Genomic DNA, 24,477 nt, shown 5'->3' on the forward strand with positions numbered 1-24,477 from the left:
AAGATAACAAAAATGCAGATAAGGAATCCAAACCTGCCCTGCAGGAGCTCGTTTCGGTTTCGAAGATTCCTTACAGCTACATCGTGTTTTATGTACTTGGCAAAAAAAGTTCCATGAAATCTCCACACACAAACTTCGAAACCTCAAACTCATTATTTTGAGAATGTCATCCTTCATATGGAACAACCACAGAGATGAGTCTCATACATAACTCTTGAAAGTGAACCTGTACTAGACAGAAATCTTTGCACATCTTATTGAAAGCATCGGCTTCCATTCTGTGAAACAGAAGATATGCTACCGAATGCAGTCTTGGACATTTGGGTGGCATAGAATTTATATAATCAAGTTTGTACAGATCTTTTAAGAATATCATACTTGGACCTTTAGTTTCCAAAATTTGTTTTTGTTGTACTACATGTTTATGATTATTTGAAAACACTTCTCCGATATAGCAAATATTTTTCTTAATTGCAATTAATATCTTTACCTCTTATTTGGCAACGACTGCTATGTTAATTTATGATGAATTATCATGCATACATTTATGTCAAGTGTGTGTCGAGGAGAAAACTGACCATCGCAGCGAAATCTGTATGTTTTCATGTTGTCATGTTGATTTGTATTCTCATCAGTTAAAATTTTTCAGCAAATTTTAATGTGCCAACTGCTATTATGTTTAGCTTTGACATGAATGTCAGCAAATGTGAGTGATCTATTTATATATTTTATAATGAAATTTTCATCTAACCTTTCAGAAAAATATCACATGAATTGATGACAGATTATATATAAAATATTTATTGCAAGCATTGGTGCGTACTTAGTGTTAATTCCTTGATGTCGCTAAAAAGTATTGTTTCTCGAGTTTTACATCGATGTATTATGAGCCCCAAATTGTGATTAAGGAAAGGATAATACTCTATAAAATTAAATCGCTATATATTTTGTTTTCATATATATGACACCATGTCATTTCTTACAATTATGTCTACAGGTACTGTGACTCCAAACAGTGAATTCGCCTGAAGGTATTAGGATTCTAAACCGTGAATTCGCGACGAAAGTTTTCAAATTTATATCAACTTTCTTCCCTACTGGTACAAATTTAGAATTTTATCATTAGGTGTGAAAAAAATGATAAGCATTCTAACAATATACATACTTCTTATGACTGTTTTCATTCTCTTTCAAGGTGCGCTCACCATTCCACTCGTCGGCATGCTAGAACTATAACAGATAACTATTGTTGTCCAGGGTGGGTGGATGGTAGCTCCCCATGTAGTGTTCGTAAGTATAACCTGGCAATGAGATTTATAATTCATTTATGTTCTACTACCTCAATATTGTTTTGAAATATAAAGTCTCAACTATGAAATGTAAACAGGACCGACAACGTCTCATACTTATTGAAGTTAGACGGAAGTTTTAATCAGTCTAAATAGTGTTAACATTGTTCAATCACCAGTGAGTGATTTTTCTTTGCATAGTCGTTTTATTCTGCCGACGTTAAAATTATTGAAAATCGTTAGTCATTTATGACATCTTTTTCTTTGCATTATTGAAATATTTACCTTTGTTAAGCGGTGGACCATTTCGAATTATGTAATTATCCCCTCTAGCAAATGTTTTTGGTCGATTGTAATAACAAAGTGTAACAAATATTTGCGAAAAGAAAAAAACAATTTATGCTATCTTTCCAGATTAAGCATTGTTTCTTTGGATCATTAAATTTGTAGTTTGTAGGAATTGTGAAATCTAGGAACATAGTTTTATTTAAACAACTCATTTCTTTAAGAGAGGCAAATGTCTATGAAAAAATTGGGTATAAGAAATAGTTTTAAACAACTCATTTCTTAAAGAGAGGCAAATGTCTATGAAAAAGTTGGGTATAAGAAATAGTTTTTTACAACTCATTTCTTAAAGAGAGGCAAATGTCTATGAAAAAATTGGGTATAAGAAATAGTTTTAAACAATTCATTTCTTTAAGAGAGGCAAATATCTATGAAAAAATTGTGTATAAGAAATATTTTTAAACAACTCATTTCTTTAAGAGAGGCAAATATCTATGAAAAAATTGGGTATAAGATAATGGATAAGATATTTCTGACTTTGCAATTGGAAATGTTGTAGAAGGTTATATTCTTAAAAGCATATCCACATCTTCAAGTGGGTTTAGAGGGTTACATTCGGTTCTAGATCTTGCAGTCATTCTAACGGAAGTTGTCTGTGTTGATGGGGAAAATAAAAAAAGCGATACCGTAAATCTTCATAATATACAGTCTCCTCAGTTCCCCTCTTCAAAGCCTCTCAAACTCTTGTCAATAATTCTGTTCTCGGAGAAGGGACCAGATCGTAAGACTGCTATTTACATTTTCAAACTACAGTACCTTTGAAGAAATGTATGCACTGCATTAAGCAGAAGAAAGAATTATGGGTCGTGTTTGAACGAAAGAGGAGACATCAATGCATTAATTTTGAAAAAGAAATAATGATCCAAATTTGGGTCTTTACAGCAATTTGTAACCCGTCATGTGGGAATCGTGGAACATGTATTGAGCCAGATAGATGTAGATGCAATTACCCATATTCAGGAGAGTACACGGCCTGTGCAACACGTAAGTTGAAAGAATGGTTTGCGAAACCTTTGGTTCTGTGTAAATCATTGTGTGATGGATGTGAGCATGTTTATTGGATGAACTCTAAATTATGACATTTCATTTTAATCCTATGACAGTTTTCCAGTTCGTAAAATATATACTTTGTAACCTCACTCGTAAATATAAAATGATCCAATCCGTTACCAATGAAAAGAGTGGCCATTCTTATTACGTATTCTTGGGTCCCCTTTTTGTTTCCATATGCATATGCGTCTTATGTAATAAGACTTGGATGGATATAATTCCAATTCAATATGACTGTTTCAACCTATCCCAATGTGCGCATGTTTGGTTCCCAAAATCACCATTCTGAATACAAGTTGACAGTATAAATATTCAAAGTCGTCTAATTAAGCCTGTCTTTATTTTGTCTCTCTTGCAGCACAGTTTCGTAAAAGCATTCGTTATCTGAATCACAAGATTCTTAACATTCTTTTTTAAATTTTGAAACTTTTTCTTGTTCATTAAATTGAAATTTCGAGCGGTATTAGTGAACGACGTCTTGATTATTCACCTGCATAGATACTTTAAAAATAATGTAATGAAGTTTCTGATTTCAGTAAAATGTTCACATTTGGTGCCATGTTATCCCGGGAAGTGCTTAGGTTCTGAGACGATTGATTCATGTGCATGCGACACTGGATTCTCTGGGACTGGACAAGATGCTTGTTTAACAAGTCAGCTCTCTATCTGTTACTCTTTCTTTCTCTCTCTCCCCTCATTCTATCTCTTATATATATATATATATATATATATATATATATATATATATATATATATATATATATATATATATATATATATCTATATTTACACTTGAAACAGGAATGGTAATTAGAAAGAACAAAGTCGTATTTAGAAACTGGATCGTTGATTTAGATAGAAGGATAAGTCATATCAGCTTAGAGTTAGGGTTATAATAAACACGTTTTGGATGAGAAAGACCGGCAGATCGTGATGGAGGGGAATCCGAACGGAGAAAGATAGTTTGTGAAAGCGTAAGGAAAAAAAAATAGAGAAAAAGAAGCAAAAATTTAATTGAATAAGACAAAACAGATTCAATTTAATTTTGCACCAGCTGGGAGGAGGATATATTTAGGAATAAGGAAATAGGAAATGAGGCACAAGCTGGCAATGAAGGCAATGGATGTTAAGCAAAAGTGTGACCAAACTTATGACACGGATAATATAAAAGGGTCTAGGTCGCCACATTCTCAGAGAAGATAGAGAACGCTTTTAAATACTGATCTGAAAAATATCTGTCAATAACGTTACAATGAATCGCTACATTACCCAAGGGAAAGCCCTAGATGAATAATCCCGTCATCTCTCGAGCTATGCAACAGATTGTGAAACTTTAGATAAGCTCTTCAGTTAATCATACAGAATTTTAGGAACAGGTTTTAAATTTAGAAAGCAGCTGAAGTGTCTGTATATATGTATGTATTGATTTATATGATTGGTAAGTAGGTCAAGGGATTATTTACAATGGTTACTGAAATAGAGTGGGAATAATACGCACGACTGCCTGTCTGATATATTTTTTAAAGATTTTATAGATGGCCTTGTGTTTATATGTGGATCCTTGACATAAGAGGCTATTTAGATGGTAAATGGCTAGACGGCTTGCTTATTTTGAAGATGCATTAGTGAGACTAAGCATGTTATATCTTAAGATAATAACGAGCTAAACACATGAGGAGGCATGAAGCTAGTTGCCAAAGTGATCCTGCTTATAGATGGGAGGATAGATTGATACGAAACAGGTGATAGTTACATCAGTAAACTAAAGATATATAAAGGATGGAAATAAACATTTTATCGATTCCCTAAGACATCATATTAAAAAGTAGCTGTTGGAACTGTAAGCTTAAACCATGTCATATAGTGCACTAAAGTGAATGAAAACATTAGATACGTGAATATTAGAGAATCCGCAAGTCAAAAGCGCCATACTTTCGGGTGGCAGGTGGTTTTTCTTTTAAAAAGCTAGACCAAGGATAACACTAACGGGCAAGTAGTTGCGGTTTGGGCGACTCCGAATGTGATGGAGTAGGTGTAAAATCGTAAGAAACAGGCTTTTTCGTAAATCCCCTTTTGGTGTCACTGAATGAGAGAGTCTAATAGAATATATGCTGAAGTTTGGACGGAGACAAGGAAATCCAGTCAAGGGGTTATATTATTTGTCTCCCCGAGATGTTTTGTGAGCAATGAGAGTCTCGAGCCAAGTGCTTTTGTATATACTGAGTATTAATGCGAATATATTAATGAGGGCAATGATATGAACTGTCGACCCTAAGTACACAAGTTCTACGCATCAGCAAATAGCAACATATAATCCTTTTGATATGATTACTGTATTTTCACATTTAATCGATGGATGTCATATGAAATTGACAATAAATAATTAAGATCTTTAATCCGATTAAGTTTAAACTTTAGTCAGTTATAATATAGTTAGAAGGTTCTAAGATAGGCATCTATACGATACACTGCTGTACATTATGCCTACTGGGTACAGTTCTAACAATGTGTGTCGTGTAGTGTCAGGAAATTTCAAATTCATGAATTTCTTGGACATATGGTAGGTGTTGCTATTATTAGTGCAATGAAGGCTACAGCAAATCATTTTGTGTAATATCATGTGGACTGATGAACGAACCACTCTGGCTGATAAGTGCATGAGTTTTCATATGCAATCGCATTATTAGAATTTGGTTATTTGTGGCCAGTGATGTCTGTTGCCTTTGTGTCTGGAGCTCTATCAAATAGCTCGACAGGTTATCAAAATGGAGAGACCTTAAGCATATATATGTTGTTGCTGTTGTTGAATTTTATAACAACTCCGTCAGGCACACTAGAGACATCAATGATTTCTTTTTAAAAATATTTCATTGAGCATGAACACCATGACTGAGACGACACGTCTGATATAACCAAACTGAGATAGGAGAAGTAAGGTTAGCAGAACAGGTAGATTTCTCTGTCGCATGGGTGAGAAAAGCGCCCTTTCGTTTTCATCATCGACCTTGATACTCCGTCATGCAATGGACATCATCACTGTACACATGCTTAAAAACAATTTGAGACTTGCTAATTGAGGCAAACGACTACGTCCAAATTCACACTAAACTATAAGCGGATTGACCGAGGACATGAACGAAGTTATATTTCTCAAATCCACTTGCCAACATGTTGCGCAAAGAATTCGACCAATAAAAGGATCCGCCCGGTCTTTATGATTAGCAACAGTTAAGACACGAGATGAAAAGCGTTGTAATGTTTGGGGAAGTTCTATAATTATATAACAGATAGATTACTGTATAGATAATCGACTGTTTCAGACAGCAGACATTTTGTCAGGGAGCTGCATTCCGAAATCTTAGGTCACATATGCTGAATGTGGTACGTGCATCAAGTATCAATAGTTACTTGGGGACTAGAATTGAAAACCAGATCGGACTTTCTCGACTGTCATTGGCATATAAGAAAGTACCATTTTGCACGATTTTGAAGATCACATAACAATTTCCGGGAGCTGATTTAGACTTGGGAAGGGAGGGGCGATCACTAGATTCCATTTAGTTCACTTGTCAAAGAACAAAAACGCAAAAGAAAAACTATTCTCTTCCACTCGTAGTACCATCATTCATCACCACGTCAACACGAAGAACGTCGTTAATTAATAAGTGACGACTAATATTAACGAAGCACTAGAACTACCATTACTAACTGCAAGAATAGCAATAATAATAATAATAATAATGATAATAATAACAATAATAATAATTACAGTGGCAAAGGACAAGGGAATGCCGGATATTGGTCTCAGCACAGTTACCTTGTCTCATATCAGACGTACGGACAGCTCAACCAAATTTTCCTTTGCCATGGACGGAACCACAGACCTTAAGGACACATTCTGGATTAATCAAAAAGATTTCAACTATATTATGTTTGAATTCCACTCCCTGTACGAACCTCCATCGCTCTCATATAGACCTAACTATATCCGTGACTCTGGTTTCGGCATCGTTGGAGGTCAAATCTTTGTCAATATTTCCAAGATTCCAAGATCAGGTAAAATTAATTCAATCATTTTGGTTCTTCCATACCTTATACATATCTTTGCTATATACTCGAACTAAATAAATCTATTTGCCTTTCTTTGCAAACCCCAGCATGCTAAACCTTTAAAGCTACACTTTACATAGATTTAGCCCCACAAAACCTGTGCTATGCGCCGTTTGAACTTATCAAATTATCAAAAGATGAAACAAATAGGACTTAGTGTATTTCCTCAGTTTTATATTAGCAGGTGCGAATATTTTGATTTAGAATACAGTTTCACTTATATATATTCTGACGTCTTATTCAGCTTTGAAGTTTATTATTTGTATTGTATTATGCTGTATAAACTGCCAGAGAAACATTAGAAAATGCACAGAGAGCTGTAGAAATTGAGTGAAACAAAGACTATCAATCACCCCTGTAGAAAGTGTCTGAAACTGCTTTCCTCATTAGCCTGGGTTCCTTTCTGACATTTTTCTAAATACAGTTGTTCCTAAATGAAACCTTACACACAATGCACTCACTGTGTAATAAATTTAAACTGGAAGAACGCTCCAACTTACCGGCGCGTGAGCAAGTTCTTCTTGCACGTATTGTCTTGTTGCAAAATTGACTGTATCAACATAGTTTGGGATAAATGCAACCGTCACGCCGCTGTGTCTGATTCCACCGTTGTCACTGAGCTGAACCAGGATCTTTACCACAAAGTCGCCTTTCTACTTATAATAGTATCTCGATTGTCTACTTTTGACTTTTTCAGTTTGGCAGTGTGATCTTCACAAATTACAAGGTTACCTGGGTCAACGCCAACAGCTATGTTTGCAAATCAGCTAATATCTACATCAGCACAGTGTTGTCGAACAGAATAACGGCCGTAAATGTTGATACATATGGTTGTATAATACTATCACACATACTTTAATGTGACATCAATATAAGTGTTTGCGGGATTGACGAGTGTTCCAGTACGCACAGCGCTTCACCGACAAAAAGACCGCGTATGGGGTCATCCAGCCGTGTTTGTACTAACATAGTCAAATAATAAAAACGGTAGATGACTCCGTCGTCCAAGTCTAAAGGATACATAATTAATAACCTAAAATGGCGGCGCACGTTCATACGAGTCAAACTAGAAACTATGTTGAGGTGTTACCGCACATCCAACCCAGTGAGTACCAGGGCCTGTTGATCAATCCAGATTGACGATGCTGGTTTCACGTTTGCGTGGCACTATTGATGCAAGTTCATCTCGCATAAAAAAAGCGAAAATGTTTAACGGAATTTGCCATCGCAGGAAAATCAAGATTGGTCAACGCCGTGATTTTCTGCGATTTTGTAATCAAAGACCATTGCCCGAGGGTAGTCGACGACTCGGGACTGGCAATAGAAAGCTTCTTCCGTTTTATGTGTAATTCCTGATGCAGTTCCGACAGCTCATAACGCTGCAGCCTTGAGATTTTGGAATCGCTGCAAGAAATGGAAATAGTCCACATTTCTTTGCATTTGTGCCACCTCTGACTTGGATAAATAAAAAAGTTACTAAGGTATTTTGTGTCAGGCCGCACTAATCTGTGTGAACTGTGTTTGGGTCAGCCACGCGACGACATTTCCAGTTTGCTGCAAACAATTTCACTCTGACCCCACTATTGTATTTGTTTGCGTGTTTCATTTTTCAAGCTGACTTTAAGTAAGATCAAACTTCACTTCGTGATAGACATTATTATTCATATACGTAACACGTTCAATAATGAATTTTCCACAGGTGCATCGATCACTCTAATTTGGCCCTCAGCACTCTCCAGCAGCATCTTGTCGGAAAGTATCATAGCATAGCAGATATAACAAACACCCACTATACTGACATGTGCTTGAAAATGCATGTCAAAGATTGACTGCTTGAACAACTCCAGATGTCCCAGTGAAAAGTAAGAACAAATTAGGTACAACTTTTGAAAGTCTTATATGGAAATCTGCAGACCCGTGTCATCGTTCTCATGTATGTCCATGTACGACCACATATTGTGATATGCACGTGCAATATGAAGAGTGGCTTTTGCCTAGTTTAGCCGAATTTCTTCCGAAGATTCCCGATGTCCATTTAACAGAATAAAGGTACTTCAGTCTCGTATAAGTTGTCAAATATTATTGTACTCTGTGTCTAGTCATTATCTCGTGCTGTAAGTTGAAACGCCACAAACACGAGTTTTAGTGCAGTTAGTCCATGCTGGGTAATTATTTGCCAGGTAAACTGTCCCCCAATAGCAGTTGGTGTGTGTGCGTCTGTAGTATGTGAGAGAAATGTCAACGGTGACGTGGTTCCGGATTGCAGAAATGATAACAACCGTAGATCTGTACTCACTGAAGGGGATAACACAGGCATCCACAGTGTTAATGTGTCTAATACAAGTTTGCCAGCAGTAGCGATAAATTGCATCGGTGAAGCTTTGCTATCGAAACACACCGTTCGTTTAGCTCCAAACACCACCTTGCGAACATATCTACGAAACCCAAAGATGTGACTGAGAGAAATTGCGCACTAAAACCTCAGCGAATCACCAATGAGTTGTGATTGGCGCTCTGCAAAACCAGTTTGGGTTAGAACCTCTCGCTAAAGAGACGGTAGCACCACATTGGCTTGATCACTTACATCATTGACAAAAATCTTGATTGGACAATCGGTTCTCGTGTAATCGGTGCTCTATCGGGCTAGTCCAAGAATTGTCCCCGACATCAGCTTTGTCCAGAATGGATTCGATTTCGTTTCCATCGATGTAATAACGTGCACTGTTAAACAACTCTATAATTACATTGTTACCAAATCCCACTGAGCTATAAGCATTGTAATTAGAATTGTTCTCAAGTATGAGTTTTAAATCAAATTCCAAAAAATGCTTCACATAGAAGGAAAACACAGGTGTCTTGTACTTGCAATTCTGTTTTCATTTGATTGGTATCCCTGGTTGGATAGGGGTAATACTGAAAATCTCTTGCTTCGATCCGATAACACAGGCGCTGTCACGTCAAATGCTTTATCAAACACTACTTTGAACTGGTTTATACATTATTGATTTTCCTTATTACTTCATTAATACTTCAAGCGGAATTGATTCGTTCGATGATGATGTAACTGGAGCCATCTTTGGTGCTCGTGTTACTAATTGCCTTATTCGATCTCGAAGCATCTGAACTGCTAGAGACCCAGTTGTTTCAATACATCCACATCGTCACTTTAAATAATATTCTCAACTCTCATGACAACGCGCAATGATAGGCTGTGTGGGCTTTTATTGCACTCGCAAATAATCCACGAACAGCATCGCCGAGCCCAGTTCCGTAATAGGTCGTATTCACGGGTTGTCTCGCGTTGACTATTCTAATTGGGATCACATGCCCACGCACGACCGTCATTGTTATTAATTGTCAGGACGATCTCTAATGTACAGTTGTATCGTTGACGTTTTACCCCTCAGATCCAACACGTGCTCGACTTGACCAATCAGGGCAACATGAATATGTGTCAGCCGAGTATTTTCTCATGACATAGACAGGTGATGTGGGCGTAATCGATATCAAGTCACCTGGTTCCATGGAGGGTGAAACCCCAAACATAATGTAACTAAATCTGCCGTATCGGACTTGCTTTCGGAACTGCCACTGTCAGCGTCACAAGTTAAATGCACCCTCGTTGTTGAACTAATTCTTACAATGTCAGATGCGATAAGATATCCCTCGCGCAAAAAATCGTTTATCCTCTAGGATGTGGCCAGGCCAACCAAACACTGTCCTTATGGATGACCATGCAGTAACCACCACATACAATTGAGATTTGATGGCAATAACAGTAATGAGTGTGGACTAGCTCGCATGGAAATCTTAGAGTTTTTCCAGTCACCACCGAAATGCTTCATCGAATTCTTCATTGGTAGTATGCCAGTTCAGGCAACTGTCTTTTAAAAACAAAAATGAATTGTTCGCAGGCAGGTCTCCAAAGGATTGGGATCGAATATCGAACTAACTGTAATATACTCGAACCGAAGCTAGTGCGATCTCAAGTGTGCGTGTGTCCCCAGCAGTCACAGGTACAGACAAACTCACAGTGAATTATGGTTTAGTGTATGAGGTAACGCTTTGGACTGCATTTACAGTCATCTGTTGCATTGCAACATTGATTACGCAAGACGTGAAACGTCTCAACACACACCATTTCGATCATTTCAGAACCCATCGGTTAATGAACCTCGTTCGTCGTATACATCATGATTATCTTCAACAAGTTAATGCATCAACGCGCGATATTTGTCTCTATCCATTAGACGTAGCCTCATTAATGACTTAGGGGATTGTTGCACGCACAAACTGATCCCATAAGTATTTACAATTGACCCATGGTTGTTAGGGTCACACCGTCCACGGGGTGCAAGCACAGCAAGGCCCTGTCATTTATTTGCTTGTGGATATACTAGTTTGGAAACTTAAGTTACAGATGTGGGTGGAGTTGCAGGTGCGATAAGTTGTTGATAGGTTAGTGGTTTTAACCACTTTTTCGTCCATCTCAGAGGAATTTTCATAGGTAATTCGGCTGTTTGATATTGAGCTAGACCGTTTTCCATTTGGGGTTATACATCCTGCTGGCCATGGAGTTTAGACAGTTCTTGTTGACGCCATTTATGTACTTGTTTGATCAGCCACGTCCAGTGAGCGAAATTGAGGGATATTTTGTTTCATTAACCACATGTTAAAATGCTTTTATGCAGGTGTAGGTGCAGATGCTTGCTCCTGTTCAAGTTCTTCTTTTCTATGTGCAGGAATTGGTCGAGGAGCAGTACGAGCCCCATAACTTTGTCGTGGCAAATATAGTTGTGATAATGATAGTTGTGCTCGCATTTGTACACGTTCTCTATATATCTCTTCACCTTATTCATGTTTTCCTTCTGTGAATGCATTATTCGTTTGAAGAAATTCAGCCCACCGAGCGCCAGTAACTTATTTCTTTCCAGTAATCTCCCTGAATACCATTTTAGGACATTCTCTATGAATTCTTTTACAATGTGTCATTGTTAGTATTTTATTATGTACTCTTTCCAGTCGGGAGTCTGCAAAGAGCAACACGCATATGATTTTCAAACAACATCTGCGAGCTAGTTCATTACAAAAATGATGGTAGTGTTGACAGCTCTGACTTGTAGTCGGGTGGTACATCTTGTAATTTGGTAAGTGCCTCTCTCACATCCTCGCGCATGGGTATAGCCCGAGCCTCCCGCATGGGTATAACCCTGGCCTCTCCAAATTCTTTAGCGTCTTCTTTGACTTGCTTAATATCCCTTGGCAATATCGCGATAGTCTCTGTAGTTGATCGTCTTTTTGATATCCTTGATGCGTTTGGCTATTTTACCAAGTGACCCAGAGTTGGTTCTCTTCCAGTTATTGGTGCCACATGTTATACGGCTGCACTGGTGGCCTTTGTAATATCCCCGGAACGTTCGGCAATGTGTTGTGTGTGCTTAAACAGTGGCGCAAGTGTTTGTTCAGACTCCACTGTGAGATCTTCTTGTGCCGTCTATCGCGACTGTAACATATATTAGACATTTTTGCGGCCTTCGATTATTTTTTAATCAATTCTTACTGTTCTTAAACGGCTTCACAACGTTGTCTTCCGTACGATTCTATTTTTGTCGGACATTTTTTTACTTTTATATGATTAATTGTTTAATTTATGCATCCGTTTGAGACATTTCCATATCAAGCCCAGCACGATGTATTCGTGGTCCACCATTCAAATCAATCGTGAGAAAACTAAACGGGTTCGAAGCTATGCGCGCAAACATGTCACGAAATTTAAGGTCTGAATGGTCGGCGGCACACCAAATCCAATAGATGTTTCCAAGGCCATACGCTCCAATGGCACGACATATCATCAAAATGTTACAGGTGTCACGGATCGCTTTGGGCACATGGGAGTATCGTTGGGTCAAATGAATTACGTCCGTGTTTTTGTGCTGGCCTCGTAAAAATATTTGTGCGGGATTGACTTGATTCTCGAGCCACACATAGTGGTACACCTCCAGGTTGTTTTTGTTGTCATCCAAATGGCCAATGATAGGGTGTCGTCAATGGTGGAAAAGAAATAGACGTAAGAATTGTTACCACTTGTTAAAAACCTTTGTTACCCAACTCTTTTTGAACATCTTTAAGCACATTATAACACGGCTGATCATCGGCCATAAGCCAATGGCGCAATCACGGACAACAAGTCTTAGGTTAGCCATCGTACAACCATATTCAACAACAGTTGTGTTTTTCCTGACCAGGCGGGGCCAATAATTAGCGCATGAACTGAGCTTGGAAACACGGTTTTGTCACCATTGTTCGCCTGTTTAGGTGTTGCTTGTGCGGAAAAGTCTTTGCCGCTCCTTTTACCTTCAAACGCATCTGCGAAATGTCATTTAATAATTGTATGTCGTTATAATACAATCATGTCTTCATATTGCGTGAGACGTCGTACCAGAAGTTGAACTCGAGTTCAGACAACTAATGGACGAGCAGCGGTTACAAGAACTTGTGTTCGGTGTGGAGCCAAGAATTTGCGGTTAACCATGGTTTTAAAAGAAAAATCACTGGCTGAGGCGAAATTCCGATTACATTATCAACATTACCAGGAAAGCCGAGGAGTAAATATCTGGGCGAAAATATCCTGGCTAGAATTACTGTGGGACTGGCAAGCGCCTGCATCTACGACTCGATTGTCACAACCATGCAAAAGTCCAGAGAAACACCTATCAATCACGTTGATGTTGCGTGTTACCAACATGATCGTTTTAGCAAAGCATCTGATCATATCCGTGCACGTCAGCGCGCCGATGTAGATCTCAGTTGACCTGAATGCGACGGACCCTACTTTGGGAGAATGAATCGCACGATGGGTTGTCAAAGGATTTATGAAAGCCAATATTGCACTGGAGGATCCACCTTTAGTGGTGGACCGAGGCCACTTGGAGGCATACAAAAGTAAACCAGTTTACAAAATGGACACAAAGGCCGCACATTATTCAAAATATACTACAGTCCGCCTGGGTATTGGAGAGGTGAAGCCGCCATGGAACAGTCAGCCAGTGCTCCGAAGGTGACTTATGGGGGATTGCCTTAGCATGGTTAGCGAAACAAGCGCTGTGGCAAATTTATTTACCTGTGCCAAGAAAAATTTCGCAGGTTGGTTCTATGTTCTATCGACAAGGTAAGTCACGCACCTTCAAATGCGCGCTCACCATTGCCGATGTGGCCAGCCGATACAAAGTAGATTAGACATTGCCATCTAAATATTCTGCAAGTGTCGCTGATGTACGCCTTTTTGGAGATTAATTTGTGCAGTATCGATCCATTGAAATCGACCGACCGGAAGTAGCTGCATGATAGTCCATCCTTGCAATATATTTTCATCTAGATACATAATGCAACTATTAGGGTCAGCTGGATTGTCCCCGGACACGAGCGTATATGTGACTAGTCATGGATATTCTACAACGAATTGTTCGCTCAATAAACAAATGCTGAATTGTACGCAGATACAGATCATGTTAGTCACAGAAAATTTGCACTTGAATGTAGACCAAACTTTATTTGCATGTTCGTAGTCGGCGGCGGAAATACCTTCACGTGACAACAATGAATAAAACGCCCAAATCTGTGGCAGCAAAGTTTCGGCAAATTTGCTCTGGTCGTGCATGTACTCGTACGGCTACACCTCATTTCTCGAGATCAGGTACTAATTGGTTGGACAATCTCGAGGAGTGATTTTGATACTATCCGTCGTCAGATCGCTCACTAACTACTCGAGGGACGAGTTCACAAAGTAAATCGAGGCAATGAGTTGCAATTGTCGCAGCCGAAATTATGTATTTTTCTATGTTGCTGTGATCACGTTAATCGGTGAGTCTTATGTATGCACTACTGCTTGAATGATCAAATTGGCGATTGTACCCAAGCAGGTTATGAAGTACCACAGGAATTTTGATTTTTGTTGGTATAAATTCTCAACTACAGATTACACGCGTTGTGTGCGGCCCCTCTGTATGCACAAGTGGCGTGACTTTGATCATGGACTTTTGGAACCGGGACTGCAACGTCTGCACGTATAATTCTTACTGTGATAGTTGCTGTGCCGATGAAGCAGCCGACTAAGATCGTTGATCACCCAGCAGCAACACATCAATCTGAATTATTTTTTGATGAATATGGGGAGATGGAGCCAGCAGATGCATACCTTTGTCAAACGTGAATACATTAACAGCGACATCTGCGTAACGTTTTTCAAATTTCTTCAATGAGACTTTGGTCATTTGCACGGGAAACTCAATAACACTAAAGTCAAATTTACCTAGGTGTATCCGGTATTTTCGAGGCATGCCTTGAGTTTCATTCACCGGGTACAGTACCAACAAAATTGCCGATTCCGACCAACATATGTCAAAGAGTTTTACTTTGAAAACTGACATTGGTGGGACCATGAACGGCTATTGAGGGGTGGCAAGTGGGGAGACCGCCCCAGGCTCCGCTCTTGAGGCGGCTCCGCACTTCAGGCCTAAGGTCGTCCTTATGAGTTTGTCAAGCTATATTCTCCGGTAAATTGGAAACGCTGATACACGCCACACGTAATGCACGCAAAGTTGCGAAGTCAACTTCTGGTTCCGCGCGGTCATGGTTGGCCCTAGGCCCCACGTACTCCTAACGCCACCTCTGGGTGGGACCCATTTTGGTGTGGCTATGTAACTGGATCCAAGAAACGGGCGATAAGGAGAGAGATGGACCTCGATTCGGCCACTTATTTCAAGAGTCCATCCCGATCCTGCATTGGTGCATTTCTTCAGCGTTTCCAGAATCTTTTCAATGCCTCTGAGAATTAAGCTGCTCTCTTTGCGGTTCAGGATCACGCGGGAACCACTGCGAATCCACATAGTAGTATTTTTTCTGATCCGTCCTTGTCACAACTAAGCGGCTTAACCAGATGAGCGCTGAGGAAAATGGCTACTTTGACCCTATCGGGACCAAATATTTGTAACACCGCTACGATTCTAGGAGTCAATCTCTCTCTCTCTCTCTCTCTCTCTCTCTCTCTCTCTCTCTCTCTCTCTCTGTGCGAGATTAATTGTCGTCGTTTCTACAATCCCTGTAAACGTGAAGTAGTACAAAAGGCCGGGTTTTGCCCTACGGACCCCCACTTTAGTCTTGAATAAATCGCTCGTTTCAACTGTCTGTTTCTCTATGTGAACGAATAAAATTCAAAGTGAATCACACACAACTCTCGCGTAGGGGTTAAATGGTCATGGTGGGTAGAGGCGAGGACGGGCGGACTAGTAAGGAAAAGCAACCAATTTTTGTACTATTTGTCTGAGTTGGGAGCGAAACTTTAGAAGTTTATGTCTGCTAGCTATCCTATATATGTTGAAATGGCGCAAGCCTAGCATAAACGTTCTAATTATTCTAATACAAAAGAAGTAATTTACATCACTGCTTGTTGAGGTTGATATGTGTACTAGCCATCTGTGTCGAGCATCACATTCGTTTAGTACCAAGCTTATGGTGATAGATCTAGTATGTCCAGAGTCATACTCATGTAGTTACCAGATTATGGTAAAATATGCATTATGTCAAACGTTATACTCGTGTGGTTCCCAGATTATGGTGAGTTACTTTTGATTGTATCTCCCATTAGGTGGTGCAATACGTGATGTGGCCTTTTCAAAGCAATACACCTGCAGTGGTCTCTCGAATACAGTTCCAAACAAGGATATCGCCAAATGCATTGTAACAGAAAACCAATTCTATGTAAACTTGGAAGATGGTGACTGGTAACTTCTTTCTGTGTATTTGTACTCGCACACATTCATAAATTGTCAAATATACATACAGTGTTCGATATTTTCATGCCTTACCTTAAGCGTTTACGATAATTTCTGTATAAGTCACATTGTAGTTTGGAAAATAATTGCCTAGTGATTGACATAATCTTAATATTCAAACTGAAACGGTATTGCAACTAATTTAATATATAAAGAATTATTTATAGACTGCCCCGGTTGGCCAAGTGATCTAAAAAGTGCCCGCCTTTACCGATCACTGCCATTTCACTTCTGTCGCCGCAGGTTAGAGTTTCGGGCTCGGCCAATGTAGATATGTGAGAAACCTTGCTACTAGCCTCCCGTGGTTCGGTGGTTCTCTACTCGGTTTTCGTGAGTTCTTCCTCAGCTGGCTATATTGGCTGCCTTGTATAGCTTATTCATGCACTGAAAAATGACGTTAAAGCCCCAAACAACAACCAAGCAACTTTTCGGGATTATGTATTCAAAATGAATTAAACGAAAAGCATGCCTCTAATTAATTGCCATGTTGATTCGAAAACTACTACTAGATCTGTGGAAGATTCTCTATGCACCATTATATATATATATATATATATATATATATATATATATATATATATATATATATATATATATATATATATATATATATATATATATATATAGTGGAGTTTATTTTTTTTTACGTGGTTTTCGCTGTGTATGGGATGATTGACCGCGGTGTTATAGCCCGATGGAGCAAATATTAAACTATGAAATTAATGGATAGACTAAATTTAGATATAACCAGAGGTATATAATAGAACGAGACGAGCGCCAGTATACAGAATATATCAATTCAATTAATTAGATAAACAAAAATATATGCTGTACGAGACCAATTGCAGGATGCACATTTTCTAGAAAATAAATTAATTCAAAATTCTAGATGAAATTAGCAGTTCCGTGTACATAGATACGGAGCATTTCATGCATATTCTGATTTGGTTGTTAGCCTCCTCCAGAAGCAATATATCTTGTCAGCAATGGACCATTGGTTAATAACTCCCTGGCCTCTAGGTATCTGATGCACTAGTTAAACCTTTACGAAATAAGTCAAGAAGTTGTTGATGATATCGTCTTTGTCATCGAACATGGGCATGGTGATCTGGATTGTCACCTATTTTCGGATCACCTATTTATGGGACCTGAATGTTCTATGGAGTCTACGCCCCTCCTGGATTCGGCTTCGGTCATTGACCTCTCAGTTGATCAGGAATGTTCACGTTCCCTGGCACTTTTCTTGGATTTCAATCTTGCTAACTTAAGTTTGTTCTCCTTCTCTGCTGCTTGTCGTTCTTTTTCTAGGTAGGCCCCTTTCTTGTGTTCTATTGCACTTCACTCCCCAAATTCAACTACCTAGGCCCATTCGTAACCTAACTCATCCTTCCAACTAAACTTAAATTCCTTATCTAATTTCTTGTATGTCACCATCTTGGTCTACTTTTACAGTATCACATAAAACGTAGCTTCTCGCAGTCTAGGTTTCCCTACCTACATTCTAGACCAACTGGTCCACTCAAAACTACCTCCTACATGTAATTACCTACGTCTGGTACAACCCTGCCTGTGAACACATACGAAACTATCCTTTGCACAAACAATCTGCAGAACGGGCAGTACATAGTCTGAAATTCAAGGTAACGTTGACACACTAACACAAGGCGCAATTATTGCTTCCTGACTTACCCATATATTATCGCAAGAGAATACAAAGATAACTTCGCCTCCGAATTTCACAAATTCAGCATACGAATCTTTTCTACTAAATCATCGTAAATAATATTGCATGTACATGACCGAACCTCTTACAAAGCTATTATCGCAATATTAAAAATGGCTGGAAGATTGCACTTTGCAAATAAAATGCACAGAAAAACGTTCTACTCACTTTAATCGACATTGATTAACCAGCACTACAGAAGTTATCAATATTTGAATAGTTCTATCGTTGCTCAGAGTCTTTCACTCAAATAAATTGTCCTATCCTGGACTAAGGGTCCCCAGTAACAGCGGGATTATTCCTTTTTGATACTTATCAATGTCTAAGGAATGGTCGACCGCTTTCATATAAACCAGATCGAGCGAATATATATGTAAATATATAATTTAACGGACGGAAACAATGGAAATATTAGCAAAGTTATACAATAAAACTAGATGAGCCTCCGTAAAGAGAATGTAATAATTTAATTAATTGGATAAACAAAAACATAAAGTGTGCAAGACCAACTGTAGGTTGCACCTCTACCACAATTTATTTTAAATTCAAATTTCTACAATGCATTTAACAGTTCCGTGTACTAGGATACCGCAAATGTCATAAAAGAATCAAGTGAACATTTCAAACTTTAATTCTCCGGCATGTCTGCATAACATGAGCTGGTTGCTGACCACTACCTAGAATCAAAGTTACTTGTTTGTTCGAATCGACTTATACAGCAACACTCATATTCCACCTCGTGATCCATTCTTCGTTCAGCCGTGGGCTCATTAATATCAGACATAAAACCCTTACTACCTCACGTGGCATCTTTTATGTTCGACGTGGAATCCTTAATATCCAACGTAAAATCATTACTATCCGACGTGGAATATATTTTTCTGATACATTAAATAGATGTGGACTAACAGTTTGCCCTACATTACGTCTGATAAGGAACTAACATTCCATCTTTAATTAGACTTCAGAATACCATGTCAACTTTCACAACAGACAAATAACGGATGTTGCTCCAGGCAATATACAATGAACACAGTAAAAGAAAATTATGTATTTCTGTAACAGACTAGTTACCATCACTAAATTATCAATATCGTAGTTTGCTTTCGTTTAATGACAATGAAGCCCCTGCCGTGTACACTATTAATAACTAACTTGACACATGCAGTCATATGGTTGACAGTAAATAGCCTTATATTCCACATTCCTCCACCAATTTTAATACAACCGATTCTTAGGTTGAAAGACTTCATATCTTATAAAACAACTAGATCAAACAAATTCCATTTCTTAGCTTAAATACACTATTGATTACTAACAATTCGTCGCCATAAAGCGTTACGCAAACACAATAATAGTCAATTCTTATCATACATTATTCATAAACCATTTAAGCTAAATAAATTCAAACAAATATCTTATGACTGATATCAAAGAAAATTATATATAAAATTAAGACACAGTACTTTGTACCCTGCGCTTCGAGATTAGCACTCTATAGGTGTCTCTCAAAGAGTTACAAGTACAGGTCCCTTAGACCACGTTTACTAGGGCTACTACCTTCCCCCTGGAACCATGACCTTTCTCCTTGCGGGAAGGTTTGGACTGCCTAATTTTGCTGTGTAAGACATTTATAAATCACGAGAATTTTCCCTGGGAAATCCATCAGAGATGGATAACTTCTCCAATCAGATATTTGGTTCATTCAACCGCCATTATTAACACAAGCCACTGCCGTACTGGGAAAAGGTACATATTTTCCCCCAGATCGATTAACATACCGATCACAGGAAGGTTTCCACGTATGACAAATATTTAAAGAAGTATGAAAGCTGTTTCTGCTACATTTCAACCCATGGCATTTCGATAAACAAAACCTACACCTTACCATTTCATCCAGTTTCGCATGACAGTTATCAAACGTAACCTCATTATCAATCTAAGACATCCCGACCAGATGGATTCAGATGCTAGAGTACTTAAACATGCCACAGATGTAGCCCACATACATCAACTTAAAATGACTATTTGTTAAAATGACATCTGATAAATTCATTATGTTATGTGTTACGATGATATCTTCAAAATTCGTTTTTTTATTTATGCATAATAAAGATTAATTATTGCTTGATAGCCTCGTACAATACATCGAAGAATTAAGATACCATTGATGACGGACAAGTTTGACAATTTGTATATTAAAAATCAACTTTGAAAAAGGGATCGCAAAACCATATCATATTCAAATCAAATTTAATGATTTGAAACAATTGTGGCATAGTGAGATGGTCTTAAATAATTGCACTGTTACATTTTTGCAGGTTTACTGTTGTATTCACGGCACAAAGTGGAGGCTTCCGAACGCTTTTGAGTCAAGGTTCTATCTGGTCGACTCAAGCCTATCGCGGTCAAACGGATCAGAAGGTAGTTGAGTTTAAGTTTGACTTCGAGGTCCCAAAACACTGTTCTGAGAGAAATACAAGCGTGGTATGCACAGCGACTGATTTACCGCTGAGGATTGAAAATGAATTTACCAAGGTAGATAGCATCATAAAAACAATTTACTGTATCTTCTTACATTCATTATATCCAAATATTTTCTTCATAAACTATTCTTAGATGATGTTTGCTAAGTCATCATGATCTTACACGAGCTGTTTTATATCTTACGTTGTACAAGGCAATAGGGAAGAACAAGACAACTGTCACCATCAGTTATGTTATTAGAACAAACATATTTTAGACCTAACGGAATGGATAATTGAGTGAGAACAAGACGCAAAAAGCAAACGTCAAAGTAAATGTTGCATAAGCTCTCTGAGGTTTCGACTTGTTGATTAAAAATATGTTTTGCACTGACATTATTTAGGATGATTTCATTTTGCCACAAATTTTTATATGAATGATATAGCTAAAAACAACTATTTATCTAAAGGTGTAATGGTGTTTTCTTCTGCGGTTAACAAGGCATAAGCTGTCATTTGCTAAAATATACAATAATTTTTCCCCACATAAATTATACAACGATAACTCACACACCATTAAAATTTTATAATTGCTATTCAAAACTAATTTATTTTTTGTCTCATATAATGGTGTACCCATTTTTTTCTTCTTAATTCCAATGTCTGTTATTAGGAATAATTACGTTTTGTCATTGAATAAATTCCACAAGCCTCTATAGTAAGCAATTTTCCTGACTAAAATATCTTGTTCACTTTGACAGTCTTTAAATTAAACATTGTAAATTAAGAAAGGGTTATTTGGTTTATTCAGATAGGTTTTAATTTGAATCTTTGCCTGTGACATTTCTATATACGTGTCACCTCAGGTCAGTTTGAATCATGGGAAAGATCAACACTAGTTAACATCCACGGCTGATATCTACTATGGATGTAACTTTATACAGTGGATTTTCGTCGATGACGTGTGTGTGTGATTTTGGATTTTTAACGTAGTTTTAACATTTTTTCAGTCATATCGCTACAATGTCTGCAGTGTGACAGTTTGTAGTGATGCCTAGAACTGCGGTGTCATGTCGCAGACATGTAGCATGATGTCCCTCCCACATTAGCATGATGTCCCACTGTCGGACGCTCTAACCACTAGGTCGTCGATGGCAATGTACCAGATCGAAACAATTACGCCTCATTTGAATGTATGTTGGCTTTGTCACAGAGAGAGAGAGAGAGAGAGAGAGAGAGAGAGAGAGAGAGAGAGAGAGAGAGAGAGAGAGAGTACATCAGGATTCAAATAATTTCATGTAATCTCATATAATGAAAGTAAGATTCACATAATGTCACGTAATGAAAGTAACATTCAAATAATTTCATGTAATGAAAGTAAGATTGAAATAAGCTAATGTAATGAAAATTAGATTCAAATAATCTCATGTAATGAAAGTAAGATTCAAAATAATTTCATGTAATGAAAATGACTAAATTGTACTCAGTCGAAACAACATAATCAATTGAAACAAACACATGTATCATGACTCATTTGCAGAGCCGTATGACTCATAAAATCTTTTAAAAACTTGCAAACCTGTCCATTGACAAACTACACAGTTCTCTTGAATTCTTGGGTTACCCCACACTTGTATTGGCCACACACACGCTTCATGGATCCACCATGCGCACAAGTTTGCAAATCAGCGGTTCCGTCTTTGAATGGCATTGATGGTCATGTCAGCTTACATCCCCATACAGACACATAGACGGCCAGACCGACAGCCTGATATAACCACACACACATACGCACAGACAGCTACAATAAAACCAAACTGGTCATACTAAATCCACGTAGAGGATCATCATTTCACGCTACGACTTTAAAAAATGAATATACTTCACATATAATTAAAAAATGTAACACCAACCCATATGGCTGTAGAATTAAATGGCGAACGTACACTCCTTGACAAGATCAAAAAGACCAGTGTGTCAGTTAGAAAAAATTTGAGTTAAATCTACAGGAGAATGAGTATTAGTAAGAGCAAAATACCCGTGCATACCGTGCTTTTAGTGTCTATCACCGCAAGCGATCGACGACGAGATACATGCTAGTCCAGTTGCTTAACTAAAAAACAAAACAATTATCCACCCTAGGTAACGTTGAACGTATGTACGACGAACAATGGTCAAATCGTTCTAAGGCGAAACCGTTCCACAAAGTTTAAGTGCAGTCATGTTTATTCATTCGATCCATTGTGAGTATATCGAACTAATTCAAGTGATGTGACGAACACTAAGGCAATAACTGATACATTATAAGTTTTTTGCAGTTGATGTAAGTCGTCATTTTAGCTGCCGTAACCTTCATCTCTAGCTCATCGTTGGACAGTTTAGTTTTCAGAGAGAGAGAGAGATAATTAATTTGCTAGCATCACTCGGACACTAATTATATAGACCCAACAATAATTTCTACTGGTGCACCTACGGTTGTTCTTGTGGTTGCGACTTCGATCACATCAAGAGCAACAGTTGTTACTGGGGGAAGTCAACCAATATTATTCACGACCGACCACGCGGGTTTGTATTGCAGGATAAGCGCGGTACTCATGGTGAGTTCAATCTGTCAAATGCTGCTCCGCTTCGATTTCACGTCGGTAGCGTATAGGGTCAACTATAGTTCTACTCATAATAACACAATTCGCGATATTGAATTGCTGAACAGGTAGACCTTGTCCAGACTTATCAGGTCCAAGTACAATAGGCGCATACACTTCTAGCCAATTATCATTTTTATGAGTACATCTATCATACAATTATAGAAAATATAAAGCTCGGGGATATTTAAATCTCCTGCGATTGCGCGTTCTGCTTGCCTTGCTCCATTTTCATTTGGAACACACCGGTTATGCCTGTACCTTTAGCATCTAACGATCGTCTTTGCCCGTCTTTACCCGAACAGTGCCATCTTATTAAATAACAGTAGAGATCTTTTTGCCTCACTTGAGTCAATATTTTTGTAAAATATTTATTCTTGAATGTAACCGGGGTGGATACAGTGGTGAATACCACATCACCGTTATAGAAACAATCCTTGATTGTTTATAGACTTGTTTGTGTATACGACGTTTGGGCGTTTGCCTGTGCAATGATTCCAAGGTGCCCTCGAGTTAGAAGTGGTACTTTAGGGTGGTTCCAGCTAGCAGTGTCTACGTTACCTTAAACGACATTATATTACAGTTCATAGGAAGATTTGCTAACACCAGTCTGAAGCAGATACTAATCAACAAGTCGAGCAAACTTATCAACAAAAACCTATCATCCGCTATCAGCTGATCCAATACCCCGTCGGTAGATTCCGCAACCTCATTATCGCACTGAATCCTTTACTAATAGAATAAAGATGAAGCTATGTTAAACGCAAATACCGCAGACGCTTAATTACCCTTCAGGATAAATGTTGAGTACTTCAACCTTGCCTTCATCTCCGGCAATTAATGATACTGACAATGCAACTGTGTAAAATTCGCTATCATTTTGTTTTGTGATTCGTGATATTGGTGATGGAAATTGCATATCATTTATCATCATCACCATTCGACCACATGAACTTGTACTTCGAGTTATGATAAATATGTGTGATATAGACACGCGCACCTTTAAGATGTGACTTTTAGGTT

The 24,477-nt window shown here is 38.3% G+C and overlaps 1 protein-coding gene across 1 annotated transcript in view; it reads left to right on the forward strand.

Annotated features, from left to right (window-relative positions):
- Positions 1 to 24,477, forward strand: part of LOC149784066 (uncharacterized) — a 93,903-nt gene that overhangs the window by 30,055 nt on the left and 39,371 nt on the right. Inside the window, exons 3-8 of the mRNA XM_089932167.1 lie at positions 1,196 to 1,290; positions 2,517 to 2,618; positions 3,221 to 3,337; positions 6,456 to 6,740; positions 16,438 to 16,573; positions 20,669 to 20,885. Coding sequence (XP_089788293.1) covers positions 1,196 to 1,290; positions 2,517 to 2,618; positions 3,221 to 3,337; positions 6,456 to 6,740; positions 16,438 to 16,573; positions 20,669 to 20,885 — 952 coding nt within the window. The remainder of the gene's footprint in view (positions 1 to 1,195; positions 1,291 to 2,516; positions 2,619 to 3,220; positions 3,338 to 6,455; positions 6,741 to 16,437; positions 16,574 to 20,668; positions 20,886 to 24,477) is intronic.

The sequence above is a fragment of the Sinohyriopsis cumingii genome, chromosome 14 (assembly GCF_028554795.1).
Source record: "Sinohyriopsis cumingii isolate HCF-2022 chromosome 14, ASM2855479v2, whole genome shotgun sequence".
NCBI classification, from domain to species: domain Eukaryota; kingdom Metazoa; phylum Mollusca; class Bivalvia; order Unionida; family Unionidae; genus Sinohyriopsis; species Sinohyriopsis cumingii.